The sequence below is a fragment of the Castor canadensis genome, chromosome 16 (genome assembly GCF_047511655.1).
Source record: "Castor canadensis chromosome 16, mCasCan1.hap1v2, whole genome shotgun sequence".
NCBI classification, from domain to species: Eukaryota; Metazoa; Chordata; class Mammalia; order Rodentia; family Castoridae; genus Castor; species Castor canadensis.
Genome location: NC_133401.1, coordinates 28,402,991 through 28,423,030, shown reverse-complemented (window position 1 = coordinate 28,423,030; position 20,040 = coordinate 28,402,991). Strand labels below are relative to the sequence as shown.

At 39.9% G+C, this 20,040-nt stretch overlaps 1 protein-coding gene across 1 annotated transcript in view; it reads right to left on the bottom strand.

The window, feature by feature from the left end:
* Nucleotides 1-20,040, bottom strand: part of LOC109675525 (NACHT, LRR and PYD domains-containing protein 9-like) — a 30,369-nt gene that overhangs the window by 8,466 nt on the left and 1,863 nt on the right. Inside the window, exons 2-4 of the mRNA XM_074057380.1 lie at nucleotides 5,234-6,779; nucleotides 4,332-4,487; nucleotides 3,234-3,473 (exon numbers count right to left, since the gene is read on the bottom strand). Coding sequence (XP_073913481.1) covers nucleotides 3,234-3,473; nucleotides 4,332-4,487; nucleotides 5,234-6,779 — 1,942 coding nt within the window. The remainder of the gene's footprint in view (nucleotides 1-3,233; nucleotides 3,474-4,331; nucleotides 4,488-5,233; nucleotides 6,780-20,040) is intronic.

Sequence of the window (20,040 nt, the reverse complement as noted above, 5' to 3'; positions counted from 1 at the left end):
AATGTGAGGCACATTTCATGAGTTGGAAGCAAAGGCTATAGACGGTTGGCACAAGATTGGCCACTGGCCAAATTAAACCCCAATTCCCATCTTGCATCTGCCAATCCACTGTCTACACTGTAGACTGACTGAAAGTACAAACATGGTTATATTAAGTTCCATCTCCAGTGAAGTTAGTCTAAGCCAGTGGTTCTTGGCCTAGGGTGGTTTTTACCCTCCAGGATACATTTGGAAATGTTTTGGGACATTGTTGTTCATCACCACTGAGGATTGAGGTGCTGTTGGCACCAGTAGGTGGAGGCCAGGGATGTCACATCCTACAATACTTAGGACAGCCCTCACCACAATGGGTTATCAGGAATACAATATCATTGTAAACATCACAGTAATAGATAGGGGGAAACTTTCCTACTCTTACACTCAATACAACACTCGGAACATTCAACACAGAAAGAGCAACATTTCACCAAAATGGGGAAAGGGGCGTGGTCACACATACCCAGCACTTCTCCAGCAGACGTCAACCTCAATCCTGCACTACTTACCTGGAGTTAGTCACACCCTGCTGGCTGAGAGCTCAGTTCCTACAGTACCCCTCCAAATGTCAGTCACAACACCCAGTAGTTTGACTTGTGCTTCTGACCAACCGCCTGTAAATCGAGCTTTCCATGACCAAAGAGACCACAGGACTCAGGGAGATGTGCATATTTTCCAGTTTAGTATAATAACATAATAAAGGCTAATTAAGACAGCCAGCTAGAGATACATAGGACCAGGTCTAGAAGGATCCCAAACACAAAGGCTTCAGCTTCACAGAGGTGGACACTCTGCATAGATACATTTGCCCACCTGGGAGCTCTCTGAATTTCCTAATTTTGTGATTTTTATTGTGGTTGAATCAACTCCATTTGCAACATAGGTATGATTCATCAACTCCTCCCTGAGGATAGGACATAGGGCTGAAAGTTCCATGGGAGGTCAATGTGATTGATCTACATTATGTATGTGTATGTATGAAATCACTAAAAACTAAAATCTAAGGGGGATAAGGAAGGAGTAGATTAGAAAAAAGGGGGGCTGGCAGTGTGGTTCAAGTGTTAGAGCATCTGCCTAGCAAGCATGAGGCAGAGTTTGAGGTCCTGAATTCAAATCCTACTACTAGAAAAAAAGGAAAAGAAATAGAGGGTGAATATGATCAAATCACATTATATGCATATATGAAAATATCACAATAAAACCCCTTTGCATAATTTATGCTAATAAGAATATATAATGGCAAGGTAGAAGCATAAAGGTGCACAAACATTTATCCACAAGTGTAGGAAGCTCAGTGAATTTTGAGGGTATTGTAGGGAATGGGGTAGAAAGGTGAAAAAAGACAATTACCAAGTTGTCATCACTGAATTCACTCCTGAATTACACAAGATGGGGAAATCAGATCCATCCTTAAATTATAAGAAGAATCTTGATGGGCAATATTAAATACAGAAGGACATAGAAATGCAGAGGATGGTTTCCTTCTATGAAGATAGAAACTAATACTCGGTAACTCAGTAATCAATTGAACTTTAAAATTCTAAGAACTGTTGATTATGAAACTTCTGGGGAACCTAAAGTGTATCTTCAAAATACCTTTGTCCATTGCATTAGTTTCTTGATTTTTTGAGACAAAGTCTTATGTAATACAGGCAGTTCTGGGACTCACCATCCTCCTATCTGTCTCCTTCTCCCAAGTGCTGGGATTACAGGTGTGTACCACCATACTCAACAAGTTTCCCCGTTTTGATAATGTATTATATAAGAAGATGTTACCTTTGAAGGAAGCTTGGTGATCAGTACATGGAACTTTTGTCAAATTGTGACTAACAAGTTTATGATAGTATTATCATAAAATTAAACAATGACAAAGTATAATGGTTGATGTAGAATATAGGTACTAGTCATAAAGGTATCAAGAAACCCACAAAATAGCCAGCGGTATCTATCAATGTTCTTGATGGAGCTTTTGTGTTAACAGGTGACTGTGTCCAGTACCAGGGCCCCCAACTGGTGCAAGAAAAAGATATACAGCCCACTCTGTATAAGCTAAGCTGACCCCCTCCCACCCACTAGAAGAGAAGGGTCACTAATTTCCCCCTAATGCACTTTATAGGGTAGAACAGCTGCCAAACATTGGTAACTACAAGAGAAAATTGACCCATGTTAACAACCCCTGAGCTTGACCTAACTGTGATCAACTCCCACCCCCAAAACCAAACTGAATTTGGTCAAGACCATAGCTGGTCTGCTCAAAGGAGGCAACATTTCCAACCACAAAATATCCAGTTAACTCCTGCTTTCTTTACCCAATTCTTGTTAACATGTAATATATAAACTCTAAGAAAATGCTGTACCTATGAAACAGGAGGCCAAATACTAAAGAATTTGTAAATTTTCCCTGAGAGAGAAACCAAAAAAAAAAAACTCATAGTGAAGGAGATCAATAGAAACGGACATGCTCAAATAACCTCATGCATTGACCCTCCTATTTCTCCCGTGAGGCATGATGTGTATAATTAACAGGACATACATAAATCCCCAATCATTTGTGATGGTTATTGCAAGGAAGAGAGTGAGCTGGAGAGAGAAGAGCACACACTCCCTTGGTGTTTTTAATGAATTGGTTTTGCTCACTTCCATCTCAATGACTTTTCTGTATTATTTCTGGTGAAAAATAGATTGGCCCTGCCTAGAGGTCACCAGTTAGGATGGGGGAAGCCCAGGTCATTTTCAAAAGGAAGAAAATACTTTGGTCAATCACTTTCCCTCTGACTCAGTGTAGTCATTTGCCAGGTCAGATTTCACCCTTGTGATCACAAATGTGCTTTTTAGCTTTAAGTTCCTATGAACATCCTTAGCAGGAAATGGAGTTCTAGCTCAGGAATGTCAAGTGAGAGGAAAGCCAAGAAGTGTCACAGGAGAGGTGCAGAGCAGTGACCAAAGTGAGTTCAGGGACAGGGAAGGTGGAACCAACTTTCTGAGAGGAATCCATGCTCTATGGAACCCATCCCTACTTTACAAGAGAGAGGGAGGAGGGAAGAGGGAGAAGGGGAGAGGGAGAGAGAGTATAAAAAATGAAAACACAAGAGACAAAAGCAGATGCAATGGCTTCCAGGAAAGAAAATGGGCAAATTCACAGGTCAAACTTCACACTGGAAAAGAGAACACTCAGCACACCCAGCCTACTGACTTACACCAGCTCTTCCACGTTGCACACTGGGTGTTGCAGTGCCTCACACAGGCATTTGATCCCAGAATGGGAGAAACCAGTACCATACAGATTCAGATGTTTCAGTTGAGGATTATGAATAATTCCCCTTGAGAAGTCTGCACCGTCTCCTAAGTTAGGCATAAAGTTAAACCTGAAAAAGATGAGGACGGAGTGAGTCATGCCAGGATGAGCAAACACAAAGCAAGACACCTCTTGCACTAATCTTCCCTCCCGTTGTTAGCTTCCCACAGTTTGGCATTCAGGTTACCCCTACTCATAAGTTATTTCACTAGGATCTTATAAACACCAAGGCTCAAGCTTCTTAGATCTCTTCTGCTTGCTCCCAGTCCCTCCACCTCTACTAACATCAAGGGCATTATAAGGAAATTGAGACTTAGCCCACCTTAAACTCTGATCCCTGTAAGGACAGGGACAATCTATGCTTGCACCTCTTTACATTCCAAAATGTAGCACAGTGCTCAAGTACAGCAGGGATGCTCATCTATATTAGCATTTCAGACCATGGACTCCAAGCAAAGGACCCATTTCTGTTTAAGAACTAAGTTTTTATTAGGGAGACAATATTTGTAGTAGTCATTGACTTTGGCTCCAGAGTCAAAGAAAACTGGATTCAAATTTTGACTTCTCTCCTTGTCTCTCTTACAAGGCAGAGACAATTACCTAACTTTTTCATTGTCCACTTTCTTCATAATAGTAATTGTCACCATGATTAAGAAACAAACATTTTAATGTCTACAATGTGGTCGACTCATTAGCTTTGAGACAGATTAATCATAGGATAGATAGGCCATATAGCTCTTACATATGCATATGTATATATACATACATATGTATACCAGATATTTAGGTATTTGAAAAATACATATAAATACATATATATATATATATATATATATATGTGTATATATAAACTATGACATCAAAAGTCAAATGTGACTGCTGTTATAATGAACACTTTAATTTGCAGTCCTGCATTTATCCAGAGGTTTTCTCCAAAACAGTGAGAGAAGGGGAAAGGAAGCTTCTATTTACTTAGAGGACAGGGAGATGCCAAACTTACGACAAGCTTCGAAGACTACAAACAGGCTGAGCCAGTGCTTTAAAAAGAACCCCCATGCAGCAGTTATTGAGGTTACAGTTGTCCAATTCTAGCACTTGTAAGTTCCGGCTAACGGTGAACACTGAGCAGAAGTCCTGCCAGTATTGTATGTCATTACTGTGGGAAAAGAGAACATGATTTTCTATTGGTTGTATTCAAATCAAGACATTCCCCATAGAAAGACCATTCCTAAACCCTTCAAAACAGGCTTGAACAGAGAGACGTTCAGCCACTGGAGTCACCATGGCATAGTGGTTAAGAAAATGAACTCAGGTGAGAATAACTGGGATCAAATCCCAGTGGAGTCACTTATGAGCTATGTGACCCGAGACAAGATACCCAAGCTTACTGTTTCCATTACTTGATTTCCTTTGAACAGGGATGGATGTTGGGTGACCCATCGATGAACAGCAAACTGCATCCACAGACATGCACTTGAGAGCTCAAGTGTGCACTGGTATCCCAAACCCAATGAAAGATGCAAGGCAAGGTCAGAAGAGGAAAGAGGCACATAGGTACAAGCCAGTGGAAACCAGGCACAAGTTCTCAGGAGTCCCCGCCTCCCCACCCCCCGCAGTGCCATCACCAGGATATACTAAACACACCATAGAGAAGGGAAGAGAGCCATCGTGAAAACTGTTCATCTTTCTACCATGCATTAGCCTTCTGAAGTGGATGAAATACCTATTCCTCTTTGTACAGATGGGAAAACTCAAAAAGCTGTTCATGGTCACATGGCTCACAAATGGCAGTGCCAGGAGCAACAGGAGGCCTTTTTGACCAATTGTATAAGAACCCAGGAAACACCCATTTGACAGGAGCAAACGACAAGTATGGTAGGTGAAGTTCATAGATGCACTCACCCTGCAGAGGCAGTGTGTTTATACGAAGAGATCTTATGTACACGCAGGCGAAGTTTCTTTAGCTTTTGAGAAAGCCTCAGGCAGAATGAAGCCATTATAAATGGCTCAAGTTCAGAAAAAGTAAGGGACACTTCATCAAATAAATCCATCACTTTTTTTACAAATTCTTCATCCTGGGTTTCAAACAAATAACCGAACACTTGCTGGAAACTAATGTTTTTGTTGTGCTCACATTGACTTATGCTTAGAAAACATTGTATTATTTCCTGCTTTATATCTTTTGACAGTAGAAAGCCAAAGGATGTCTCCAGATGATTGTTCATTGTTTCAGGTAAAATTCCAAACAGGTATATTCCTAGCTGGATCAAGTAGTGTTGCTTGTGAACCACAATAGCTGTTACCAGCTGGGCTACACTGCCAATGGCAGGGTTAGGATGGTCTGTGGACTCTTTGAGGAAGTAAAACAGAGCAGCACAAAAGTCTTGGATAGACACACGTTTGAAGGTAAAACAGTCACCCTTCTTTTGGAGAAGTCTCATGCTCATCCACACCAAGACATCAGATTCAGAGCCCCCATGCCTCCTGAGATCCTCACAGCTAAACACAAATGTATGAGTCCATATTCCCTCTGCAGCCAGGGCACACAGGCTTTTCAATTGGGCTTTGTTCTTAGATGGACAATTTTCACTTCTTGCTTTGAATGCACTTCTGAAAAAAGTTACAAAAACTGATGCAGCACTACCAGGGTGAAGTTCAAGGTCATCACCTATCTCGAGCTGCCACTTTAAACTAGTACAGATCACCCAGCATCGAAAGGGATTGCTGCACACTAAAAAGAACGGTGGCTGCGACTTCACAAAACTGAGGGCTCTTGAGGCTTTGTCCTTTGCACGGAAGAAGTAGGTGAAATACAGCCTTCTTGAATCTTCAGATAACCCTGTACAAAATATGTCCTTTGGATACTTCAATAGGAAATAAATGTCTTGCATATGCTCATCTTGTAATGCAAGAAGCAGAGAAGACTCAGGGAGCAATTTTTTCTGCAACAAGCTGCTCAAGATAATTTGTGGTGGCTGCCTTCGTCTCCAGTCATCACACAAGTTAGTCCTGAGTTCCAAGTCAAATTTCAGTTTCTCGAAGTCATCCATGATGAACAGAATTCTCTCTGGCTGGGAAAAAACATCACCAATCGTCCCTGAAGACTCTGGCCAGTCCCTGGAGATGAACTCTATTAGGCTTGTCTGCATCATAGAGTTCATGTCACAGACAGTGAGGAAGAAAACAAACCTGAATCTTTCATTCAAGAAGATTCCTGAAGCCCAGTCTAACATCACTCTTCTTAGAAAGGTTGTTTTCCCAATTCCGTCATCACCTCTCAAAGCTACAGTGACTGGCCCAGTCTCAGCAGTATAGATGTCCTGCAACGCTATGTATTCATTCCTAATGGTCTCATTGTAGAAATACCCAGGAATTGGGAGGCAGGTTTCTGTTTGCCATATGAGTTGGAATTTCTGCTTCATGTGCCTTTTGTATAATTTAGACTTATCTGAGTTAATAAAAACAGAATATATAACAGTTAGGAGTATGATACTTCTCAGAGTAACTCCTGCACATCAATTGAACCCATGTACAATGACTGGTCTACACCTCTGGGTGGACAGGTTGGTTAGTTTGGTTTTGTCAGAGCCATGATTTGAAACACTGTCTGTGGAAGCACCTGAACAAAACTGGAAGTCCACCTCAGGAACAGCCACTGCAAAGTGTGAATGCTTGACAATTCCATTCCAGTTGGGAAGAGAGAGTGGTACCTTCCCAGCAGAGAATCCATAAGCACTTGCATTTGCACAGTATGCCAGTAGTTAGGGCTTAGAATGTTGCTATTGAGTCCTCAACAAGCCACTGAGATTTGTTCTACTCACACTGCAAAAAGTGTTGTGATGATTTATATGAGTTAACCAATTCTGATCAATATTGGGTCAGGTGTCTGACTGAAACCATAAGATCTAGGTTATTTTTATTAATTTCAGAAAGCCTGCTAAACCACCATTCTTTCAACCCGACATTACTGCATTCATTCCATGTCCAAAGCAACTGATCATGGGAAGTTAAGAGCAAGGATGTTACAAATGCAGAGAAGGACTACACACTGCATTGAGAAAATACACACCAGAGTAGGTTACAACAGTTTGCAGCTAAAATACAGGGTATACTATAATAATAAAAAAAAAAAAAAAAAGATGCCACCCACAAAATGGCTGCACTGGTCAAGTGACATTCAATGGAGAAGGGCATTTTATGTTACTCTTAGTGACATTGGGACTTGGAGTGTTCGATGCAGAAGAGGGTCCTAGCGGATGTGAGTCTCAGTTCCCTAATTCCTTTAAGAGCCTATTTTTAGTGAGTTCCACATGAAGCTTCATGGAGTTCTTTTAAAAAGCAAGTACATTGGTGCTAAGACAAGCTTAGCTGGCATTAATGACTCCCCAGTATTTATCTTATCTTTCTCAGCACAGAACTGAAGAGTCTTCAAAATACTCCCTAGTCCCTCTCTAAAGGGACATCAATCCCAGCTTCCTTGCATGTGCTCATGGTTTCACTTCTGCCTGGGCACACTGCACCTCTGACTGTGAGAAGTTGTACGTCCAAACCCACCCCACTGCGTGCTGTTAGGTGCAGCCATGTTTATGAATTCTAACCGATGGACTGAACAGAAGCAAAATATACCATCTTCAGGCCTTACCCATGAAAGACTTTCTTTTCTCTAACAACCAGGACAGACATTGATGGAAACAGAACAAAAACTTCTGGGGGAGCCAGTTTTGGGTCACTTTGAAGCCAGATACCCACCAAGAAAGAGCAGTTGCTATGCAATCCATGTGTCTTCCATGAACTCATTTCCTTGTGTTGATGCAGTCTAGTAAAAGAGCCGAATGAATGTTTCTGTTGAAATACCCAGGGCTACTCCTACTATTAGAGACAAAAATCCTACTGGACATTTCTCAACTAGTTTTGCTTTCCTTATACCACAGGACAGAAAAGCAGACCTCATTCCTTTTTTTCCATTCTTCTGTGTGTACTCCTAAGACAATGGCATTCTTTCTCTTCATAATAGTCTGTCTGAAGAGAATGGTGATTAAGAACCAAGACTTTATTTTTTAGCTGATATTTGAAATGATGGCTATATCAGGCCACTAGGTATTAAGAGCGGATTATGAGAAGCCTGAGACCCAGACATAAGCAAAGCGAGATGCAGCTCAGTTGCTTTTTCCTAAGATGCTTATCTGTAGGCTGAGATTGCCACAGCCCCCGGCCAAAGAAGAAGAAAATGCAGAATAGCTGCTTCTCCTAAATTGTTTATGGCAAGAGAAGCAGGAAGGCAGGTTTCTCCTGTTGTAATGTCACGCCCCTCCCTGAGAGCCTACTGCTCCACCCTGTTTACCACTGGATATAAAAGACTCACTGAAGGAGGATGTGGGGGGGCTTTTACTTTTTGGTTTTTTGAGGTTTTGGCTTTTGGGTTTTCTGGCTTTTTGGCTTTTGGGTTTTCTGGCTTTTGGACTTTTGGCTTTTTGTTGTGGGAGGCTTTTGGAAAGGAAAAGAATTGCTAAAGGGAAAAGAATTGCTGAAGGGAAAAGAATTGCTGAAGAAGAATTGCTGAAGAAGAATTGCTGAAGGGAAAAGAAGAATTGCTGAAGGGAAAAGAAGAATTGCTGAAGGGAAAAGAAGAATTGCTGAGTCGATTCCAAGATGGCGGCTAGAGGGAGGAAGCAGAAAGCAAGCCTCCTATAGTGAAATCTTGGAGAGACACCAGAGACACACTTTGCAGGCATAATCACTGAGAAAAGGCATAACTTTGACACCTCCACACCTCCTGCTGGCACAGAGAATCTCCACTTCACGTTAAACGGAGAAACAAGGAGGGCCCCCGGGCCGCCAGTCGCCGGCGCCCAGAGGGCTTGGGAAGACGCAAACCAGGTGAGCTTCGTGGTACCACGAAGCAGCATAGCCCCCTGGACAGACTGACCTCCACCCAGGGAAAAAAAAAGAGAAACTGAGTAATAAGCAATAAGAACAAATAAGACACGCAGGAAAGAGGGTGGGGCGCACTGAGCGCTGAAGACTGGGGGAAGGGAATCCTTCCCGGGACTGTAAATAAACAAGCAGGGCAGGCCAGAGAGCCTCTGGCAGGAGCGGGGGTGCGCGCCCAGCAACCAGGAGTGGGAAAGCTGGTGAGAGTGGCAGAGGGAGGAAAACTCCACAGGAGAGGAGGGAAGACCCACTTCCCATGTGAGCTGTAAACAAACATGGCGGCTGGCAGAAGCAGCAGCACCGCCCAGTAATCAGGAGCAGGAAAGCTTGTGAAAGTGGCGGTGGGAGGAGAACTGTACAGGAGAGGGGGGAAGACCCACCTCCCACATGAACTGTAAATAAACACGCAGGCCTGAGAACACGGGTGCAGTGTCACCTTTCCCAGTGCTTGGAAAGGGGAAAGCTTGTAGCAGAGGCTCACGCACAGGAGAAATCTGAGCAAACAAAGCCTGTGGGGCCAGGTGAGTGCTAAGCTCACCCCAGAGATCTGCATAAATAATGCTTCCAGCAACAGCAGGCTGACAACAGCGGGCAGGCAAGCCACAGTTGCAGAAACCATTCTCAGAACTGTCTCCAGACTCTTTTTTTCTTTGTCTCCCTACCTTTGATGAGATAACAACCGAATTACACCTGCAAGCTGAAAAACTTACTGAAACTGTATTGCATTTGAACTTGGGACATTTGGTGGGGTTATTTTTGTGCATGTGTGTGTAGTTTTGTTCTTCTTCATGTGTCCCCTTTGATGAGACAACTACAGAACAACATCTGAGGCACCATCTCCAGGATTGGAGACTGTGACTTCACTGCATTTGAACTTGGAGATTTTTTGGTTTTTTGGTTTTTTAAATTTTCTATTTTTTCATTTTATTTTAATACATTTTTATAAATAGATTTTTCTTTCATTTACTTATTTTTTATTTTTCTTACCTTTATTTTTTTTATTTTTGATTTTCAATCCTCTGTATCTCTAATGTCTGTTCAGCTTACTGTTAATTAGTACACTAAAGCTCCCTGTTTATACCTATGAAATCTCCTTGTCTGACATCTTGTTCTGCTTTCTCCCTCCAGTCTGTGTATTTGTTTTTCCCATTTCTTTAACTTCTCACTTTCCATCTCAGCTCACCCTTCCATTCTAAATATTACCATTGTTATTATTACAAGCTAGAAAATACTTAATTGCACACAGTACAGGGACAGTAACAACACCAAAGACAATGATGGGAAGACAGAAAAAAACAGGGAAACCAGTTTCCCCACAGCAAAAAATTAGTACAGAACCAGAGGGGAATGAAGAAAACAGAAACTCAGATCCAGACTCCAACAAAATGAAGATAAACTATGCCAAAGGACCCAATGAAGCCCACAAGAATAATTTAAAAGAAGACATACTACAGGTACTCAGTGAGAATTTTATAGAGATGATACTGGATAGGGTCAACCAAAATGTACAGGAGACACTCAAGAAATTCCAAGACAACAAAAATAGAGAATTTGAAAAAACAAAAGAAGAAATAAAGGAAACCATAGAAGTACTGTATAAACACCAAAGTGAAAGAGAGAACACGATGAATAAACAGAAAAATGAACTTAGGACAAAAATAGACAACATTAAAGAGGAAATCACCCAGGATATGGAAAACCTCAGAAAAAAGAACGAAACAGAACTCCAAAACAAAACGGAAGGCCAATCCAGCAGAATAGAACAAACAGAAGACAGAATCTCAGAACTTGAAGATGAAGTGGTAATTAAAGGAAAAACTGAAGAACTATTAATTAAACAACTCAAGACTGGTGAAAAGAAAATGCAAGAACTCACCAACTCCATCAAAAGACCAAACTTGAGAATCATGGGCATCGAAGAAGGAGAATAGGCGCAAGCAAAGGGAATGCATAATATATTTAACAAAATAATAACGGAAAATTTCCCAAATCTAGAGAAAGATATACCCATACAGATGCAAGAGGCCTCCAGGACACCAAACAGACCAGATCAAAATAGAACTACCCCACGACATATCATCATTAAAACAAGTTCAGAAACTAAGGAAAGAATATTGAAGGCTGTAAGAGAGAAAAAACAAGTAACATACAAAGGTAAACCCATCAAAATCACAGCAGACTTCTCAACAGAAACATTAAAAGCAAGAAGAGCATGGGGTGAGATCTTCTGGGCACTGAATGAAAATAACTTCAACCCCAGGATACTCTACACAGCAAAACTATCATTCAAAATAGATGGAGCAATAAAAGTCTTCCATGATAAGCAGAAACTAAAATAATATGTGACCACAAAGCCACCACTACAAAGGATTCATCAAGGGATTCTACACACAGAAAGTGAAACCCAACTTAACCATGAAAAGACAGGCAGCACCAAACCACAGGAAAAGAAAGAGCAAGACAATACAGAGTAACCTCAACTTAGGTACACACAATCAAACCTTCAAACAACTAAGACAACTAAATGACAGGAATCACCACATACATGAAGACCAGTGGAACAGAATAGAGGACCCAGATATGAAGCCACACAACTATAACTAACTTGTCTTTGACAAAGGAGCTAAAAATATACAATGGAGAAATAGCAGCCTCTTCAACAAAAACAGCTGGGAAAACTGGTTAGCAGTCTGCAAAAAACTGAAACTAGATCCATGTATATCACCCTATACCAAGATTAACTCAAAATGGATCAAGGATCTTAATATCAGACCACAAACTCTAAAGTTGATACAGGAAAGAGTAGGAAATACTCTGGAATTAGTAGGTTTGGGTAAGAACTTTCTCAATGGAACCCCAGCAGCACAGCAACTAAGAGATAGCATAGATAAATGAGACCTCATAAAACTAAAAAGCTTCTGTTCATCAAAAGAAACGGTCTCTAAACTGAAGAGAACACCCACAGAGTGGGAGAAAATATTTGCCAGCTACACATCAGACAAAGGACTGATAACCAGAATAGATAGGGAACTTAAAAAACTAAATTCTCCCAAAACTAATGAACCAAAAGAAATGGGCACGTGAACTAAACAGAACTTTCTCAAAAGAAGAAATTCAAATGGCCAAAAAACACATGAAAAAATGCTCACCATCTCTAGCAATAAAGGAAATGGAAATTAAAACCACACTAAGATTCCACCTCACCCCTGTTAGAATAGCCATCATTAGCAACACCATGAACAACAGGTGTTGGGGAGGATGCGGGGAAAAAGGAACCCTCTTACATTGTTGGTGGGAATGTAAACTCATACAACCACTCTGGAAAAATATTTGGAGGCTACTTAAAAAGCTAGACATTGATCTACCATTTGATCCAGCAATACCACTCTTGGGGATATACCCAAAAGACTGTGACACAGGTTACTCCAGAGGCACCTGCACACCCATGTTTATTGCGGCACTATTCACAATAGCCAAGTTATGGAAACAGCCAAGATGCCCCAGCACTGACGAATGGATTAAGAAAATGTGGTATCTATACACAATGGAATTTTATGCAGCCATGAAGAAGAATGAAATGTTATCATTCGCTGGTAGATGGATGGAATTGGAGAACATCATTCTGAGTGAGGTTAGCCTGGCCCAAAAGACCAAAAATTGTATGTTCTCCCTCATATGCGGACATTAGATCAAGGGCAAACACAACAATGGGATTGGACTTTGAGCACATGATAAAAGCGAGAGCACACAAGGGAGCGGTGAGGATAGGTAAGACACCTAAAAAACTAGCTAGCATTTGTTGCCCTTAACACAGAGAAACTAAAGCAGATACGCTAAAAGTAACCGAGGCCAATAGGAAAAGGGGACCAGGAACTAGAGAAAAGGTTAGATCAAAAAGAATTAACCTAGAAGGTAACACACAAGCACAGGAAATCAATGTGAGTCAATGCCCTGTATAGCTATCCTTATCTCAACCAGCAAAAACCCCTGTTCCTTCCTATTATTGCTTATACTCTCTCTACAACAAAATTAGAAATAAGGGCAAAATAGTTTCTGCTGGGTATTGAGGGGATGGCGGGGAGAGGGAGGGGGTTGAGTGGGTGGTAAGGGAGGGGGTGGGGGCAGAGGGGAGAAATGACCCAAGCCAAATAAATAAAAAGAAAAAAAAAGAATTGCTTAAGGGAAAAGAATTGCTGAAGAGGAATTGCTAGCAAGACTGATGGCCGAGACTTTAAGAAGCTCTAGAACATGGGACAGTGCAAGTCTGAGCACCAAGGCTTTAAGAAAGCTAAAGAGAAAACGTGGGACAGGGCAAGTCTGGGGGCAAAGACTTTGAAATTATGTTAAAGAACAACTAAGAGAAAACATGACAGAGCGAGCCTAAGGAAAGAGATTTTAAGCAAAGTTTTAAGGAAAGACTTTAGAAGCAAGGTTTCAAAGAACTGTAAAGGAGTAAGGCCTTAAAGAATAAAGAGAGAAAAGAAATAAGTGAAGAGAATAATAGAGAAAAGAAGCAATAAGGGTTGTGCATCTCCACCTGAGTACCCAACACACTTGATCCCACTTTCTGTCTGTCTATCTTGTGTCTTTTCTGAATCTCCAGTCACCCCCAGTTAGGGTCCATAATAACAAAGGAGCAGGAGAAAAAGCTCACTCCAACTAGGAACTTCAATTTAACAGTGTCTGTTGCTTCTAAGATGGATTTTGTCTGTCTCATCTTCCTTATTTATGTATTCTCTTTAAAGAGATGTCACCTCTCAGCAGAGGACAGAATATAAACAAAGTTGATCTAATTATTATGAGAAATGATAAAGGGAAAATTAAAATCTTGTCCATAATCTGAAATTCCAAACTTAAAACAACACTCAAATCTGGTGAAAGAAATGGAATGAAAGCCCAAAGGGCCCCACGGTGACACTCATAAGGACAAGTACACGTTCACTGATGGCCTTTGCCATTCTGCTTCCTTAGGCTGTGATGGCCCCAGGAGTGGAACAACATCCTGTTTCCCACTACATCCTTCAAATACATCTCAAGGATGTAGTCAAGTTGCTGAACAGTGATTTGTCTTTTCCCAAAGTTAACATTGCAAGATTATCTCAAATAGAAAGCACTGGTACAGAGAAAGGAAATACAGCCATTATAAAATCCCATCTCACACACAGAATCATGGGTCAAGTTAATTTCTGTCTATATCATTGTAAGTTTTTATGCCCGATTTAGCTCTCTGTAGAATTACATTTTATATAACATCTGGAATACTCGGTTTTTATCAGCATACTAATTGTACAAAGAAAGGATAACGTGGTCTGAGTGAATATATTATGAACATCTCTTATTATGAAACTTTTAGAAGGATATCTATAATATATTGTTCCATCAAGAAATCACATAACAGCCAAGATGCCCCAGCACTGATGAATGGATTAAGAAAATGTAGTATCTATACACAATGGAATTTTATGCAGCCATGAAGAAGAACGAAATGTTATCATTCGCTGTTAAATGGATGGAATTGGAGAACATCATTCTGAGTGAGGTTAGCCTGGCCCAAAAGACCAAAAATCGTATGTTCTCCCTCATATGTGGACATTAGATCAAGGGCAAACACAACAAGGGGATTGGACTATGAGCACATGATAAAAGCGTGAGCACACAAGGGAGGGGTGAGGATAGGTAAGACACCTAAAAAACTAGCTAGCATTTGTTGCCCTTAACGCAAAGAAACTAAAGCAGATACCTTAAAAGCAACTGAGGCCAATAGGAAAAGGGGACCAGGTACTAGAGAAAAGGTTAGATCAAAAAGAATTAACCTAGAAGGTAACACACACTCACAGGAAATCAATGTGAGTCAATGCCCTGTATAGCCTATCCTTACCTCAACCAGCAAAACCCCTTGTTCCTTCCTATTATTGCTTATACTCTCTCTACAACAAAATTAGAGATAAGGGCAAAATAGTTTCTGCTGGGTATTGAGGGGGGGAGTGGGAGGGGTGGAGTGGGTGGTAAGGGAGGGGGTGGGGGCAGGGGGGAGAAATGAACCAAGCCTTGTATGCACATATGAATAATAAAAGAAAAATGAAAAAAAAAATAAAAAATAAAAGATTTGTTGGTAGATGAATGAGTAAATGAGCATCTTTCTCTTACTGAGTCAGCTATCAAGTGTTTGAAGTGGGAATAAGATGTTCATGATTAAAAAAAAAAAAAGAAATCACATAACAAACAGACTTACCATTAGTTTATTGCTTTCCTGTATTCTTGCTGTTGTCTAGATATTTTTAAACAAATAAATTTGGAGCTGATAATTCATAATTACTCACTGCACACCAACTATGTGCTAGAAGTAAAGACACCGAGTTGTAACAATGATAAAAATCTGTGCATTAAAGTTTTATGATAAAGGCAAAACAATGAAGCCTAGAGTCCTGTTGCCAAACTGAAGGTTGTACGCTCAGTTTCTTTGGACAATATATATTTCCCTCATTCCCTCACAAGGAATGAATGACACTGTAGTTTCAAAAATGCTTGAGAACCTGCTGTCTCCAGAAGTTCCATCACATGGTTTGTATCCGTGCTGGAGAAATCTCGAATTGCTTATGTACAAAACTTTTGTATTATTTTGAAACTTTGCTTCTTTAGGGTTGGGGAGCCCTGGCCACCCCGTCTTGTTCTGATACCTTACGGTCTAAAGGCTGGCAGTGTGTTGATCTTTTGAAGTTTCTTTCCTCACCCACACCCACTTTTAGGTGAGGTTTCTGTGAAATCTGTTAGATTTACATCCTGCAGCTTATTGACTTAAAATACATTCTTTGTTGTGGTCTTTTGGGGGCCAATTAGGAGAAAGAAACCAGTAGCACAACTGTCTTGATACTGAATACTGACAAGTGTCTTTTTGAAATAACAAGTTCTGCCAAAAAATGCTTCAGAGGTAAAGTATAGCAGTTAAAATTTCAATGTCTCAAGTGGGACACATTCAGTCTAGATAGTGGATCATTTTTTTCTTCTGCAACACAGGCTTTTCTGCTAAGGAAAATTCTCCTAGTGTACCAGCCACAAGGCAAAAAAAAAAAAAAACTAACAGAGCTCCAAAGTGAGTAATATATCCTTAGACTATTATTTGGTGCCATAAAACAGTATCTTGAACTGGAAATTCCATCATAAGGAAAAGAAATAGACAAATGAAAGAATTGCTGGCTGAACTCAGGAAAGTATTCGGAAAAGATGAAATTCTAAGATCACTAAGAATAGAGTTGAAGTAATAAAGTATACTGAAGGAAAGCAGAAAAACAAATAAAATTAAAATGAGATGAAGGAAATTCTGGAAAAAGACTAAAAACAAAAGATACAACATATTACTGGTATCCCTGAAGAAAATTAAAACCATACAACACAGGTAGTAGGTAAAGCCATTATCTAAGACATTTTTAGAAGTCAATGACCAAATTTAAATATTTCATTGGCCCATTATGTACCAGAGAAAACTTAACCTGTAACAACTTGAACCATCTAGTAAAACTGCTAAACTTAAGATGAAAAAAATTGGACAAAAATCACATCATCCTCCCAATTGATGCAGAAAAAACCTTAGACAAAATTCAATATCCTTTCATGAAAAAGCTCTGATGAAGCAAGGAATAGAAAGAATGTACCTCAACATAATAAAGACTATATAGGACAAACCTATAGCCAACATCATACTACATGAGGAAAAACAAACCACTTCCTCTAAAATCAGGAACAAAAGATTGTCCATTGTCCCCACTCTTACTGAATATAATACTGGAATTCCTACCCAGAGCAATAGAATAGGAAGAAATAAAAGGAATTCAAATAGGAAAGGAAGTCAAATTACCCCTATTTGCAGATGACAATCTTACACCTGCAAGACTCTTAACTCCTAAGAAAAACTTAGATCTCAAACACATTCAGCAAAGTAACAGGATACAAAAAGAAACAGCACATAAAAACTAGTATTTCTGTAAACCAACAATGAACAGTCTAAGAAATCAGGAAAATACCATTCACAATAGCATCAAAAAAATAAGATACCTAGAAATAAATTTAAGGAAGTGAAAGACCTATACAATTAGAATTATAAATCACTGAAGAAAGACTTCAGAAGTCATTAGAGGGGCTGGCAGAGTGTCTCAAGTGGTAGAGCACCTCCCTAGCAACCATAAAGCCCTGAGTTCAAACTCCAGCACCAAAATTCAATAAAAGATGGGAGAGCATACCATGCTCACAGATCAGCAGAATCAGTATTTTGAAAATGACTATACTACCAAAAGCAATTTATCTGTTCAATACAATCCTCATTAAAATTCCAATGACATCCTTCAGAGATTTTTAAAAAAGGAATCAATCCTAGGAGTCTTTGTTCTCATTGTCTGCATAGGGACAAGGAAATGTTTCTTTTTCTCTCTGCCCTCTAAACTTTATTGTTATACTAAAATAAATTCTTGCTAAAACTTAAAAAAATCCTAAAGTTCATTTGGAAGCACAAAATACCTTGAATAGCCAAAGCAATCCTTAGCATAAAAAGCAACACTGGAGGTATCACACCAACTTCAAACTATACTGCAGAGCCACAGTGATAACACCATGGTACTGGCACAAAAACAGACATGAAGACCAATGTAACATGATAGAAGACCCAGACACAAACCCACACAGGTATGGCTATTTGATTTTCAATGAAGGAGCCCAAAACATGTTGGAGAAAAGAGCCTCTTCAACAAATGGTGCTGGGAAAACTGGACATCTACCTGTAGATCAAAACTTATTCCAGAGTCTCACTCCACACTAGTATCAATTCAAAGTGGATCAGATATCTGAAGATCTGAAACTAAAACTACTATAGGAAAGAATATATACTGGAACATGTAGGCATAAGTAATAACTTTATGAATGGAACTCCAATAGCTCAGCAAGTAAGAAAGAACTACAAATGGGAGTGCATCAGACTAAAAAACTTCTGCACAGAAAACAGTCACTAGACTGAAGAGACAGCATACAGCATGAGAAAAATCTTTGCCAAATCTCTCTGACAAGGGATTAACTACAAGAATATACAGGGAGCTTAAAAAATTAATTCCAAAAAGAATCAAGCCACTGTATAAATGGGCAAATGAACTGAACAGACAATTCCCAAAAGTACAAATGGCCAATAAATACATGAAGAAATGCTCGATATCCTTGGCCATAAAGAACATGTCAAATCAAAACGACACTGAGATTTCACCTAACTCCATTCAGAATGGCTATCATCAATATCAGAACAACTAATGCTGGCATGGGTGCAGGGAAAAGGAACCCTTACCCACTGTTGGTAGGAATGGGAAGTAGTGAAACCATTATGGGAAGTATGGAGGTTCCTTAAGAAACTAAAATTAGATCAACCACATGATATAGCAATGCCAGACCTGGGCATATACACAAAGGAATATAACCCATTATATGATAGAGCCACTTGCACATTCATGTTTACTGAAGCACTGCTCATAATAGTCAAAGTTTGAAAATAGCCAAAATTCCCTACAACAGGTTAAAATATAGTATATATACACAATGGAGTCATAAAGAGTGAAGTTATGTTGTTTGCAGGAAAATCATGGAATTGGAGATCATCGTATTACATAAGTAAGCCAGGCTTAGAGGGACAAAGGTCACATGTTTTTCCTCATGTGGACACTAGAGCTAAAACAAATGTATACATAAGTTTTATAGAGAGAGAAGAGAGAGAGACATGCAGACACAAATAATGGGTCTTTTCAAGGGGACTACAGGAAGGCAAGAGAGGAAAAGAATGATAGTGATAGTAAGATGAAATACACTGCATCTGTATGAAGACAGTATAAGAAAATGCATTTAAGCTATTGAATAGGGGAGCAGGGAGATAGAGAAAAATAGAGGGGGTTAATTCACTTAAAAAATGAAGTACAAGAAGTTAAAACAGGTCCTGTCCAGGAGTGGGTACCAGTGGGAAGAGGGGAAGTTAAAGGGTGAAGGAGGGTGATTATGGTCAGTGTACTTTGCATACATGTATGAAAACAGAACAACGAAACCTGCTCAATTGGTCTAGGAAAGGGGAGGGGGGAGGAATGAGAATGATGAAGTGGATGAATCTAAGATACATTGTAAGCATATATGTAAATGTCACAATGAATCCACACATACATACACACATACAATACATAACACATATATATGAAAGGCAAAAATTGGATTGGCATAACTTTCAAAAAGAATGACTAAATAAAAGTAAAGCAACAGTATAGCAGCATTCTCAGCACCAGAGGAGAGAGAATGTTAACAGAATACTTCATTCAGCCAAGCAACCTATCAAGTTTCAGGGCCACAGAAAAACACCTTGGAATGTACCAGAACTCAGGAAACTTGATACATGTGTCATCCCTGGGGAATGCATGGGGATGAGCTGCCTCCAAGGAAGACATGATGAGGAACACTTCACTAAGGATGTGAACAGGTCATATATTCAGCTGGACAGCTGAGAATAATCTGTTGAGTGGAGCCATGGGCTAAAGAACAGTGTGTTGACATTGCATGCTCTAAGAAGGCAGTAAAAAATTTAAGAATGGGAAACACAGTAAGTTCATAAACTATTGTATTGGTAAGAAATGGAATCAAAGGATGCCATCTGACATAGAACCAACAGCCAGAAGAGGGAGACTAAGAAAACTATATACAGCTATAAAAAGGTGCCAAATTAAAACAACAAATTAAAAACACGAAGTGTGTAATTTTAAAGCAAGGAGGGC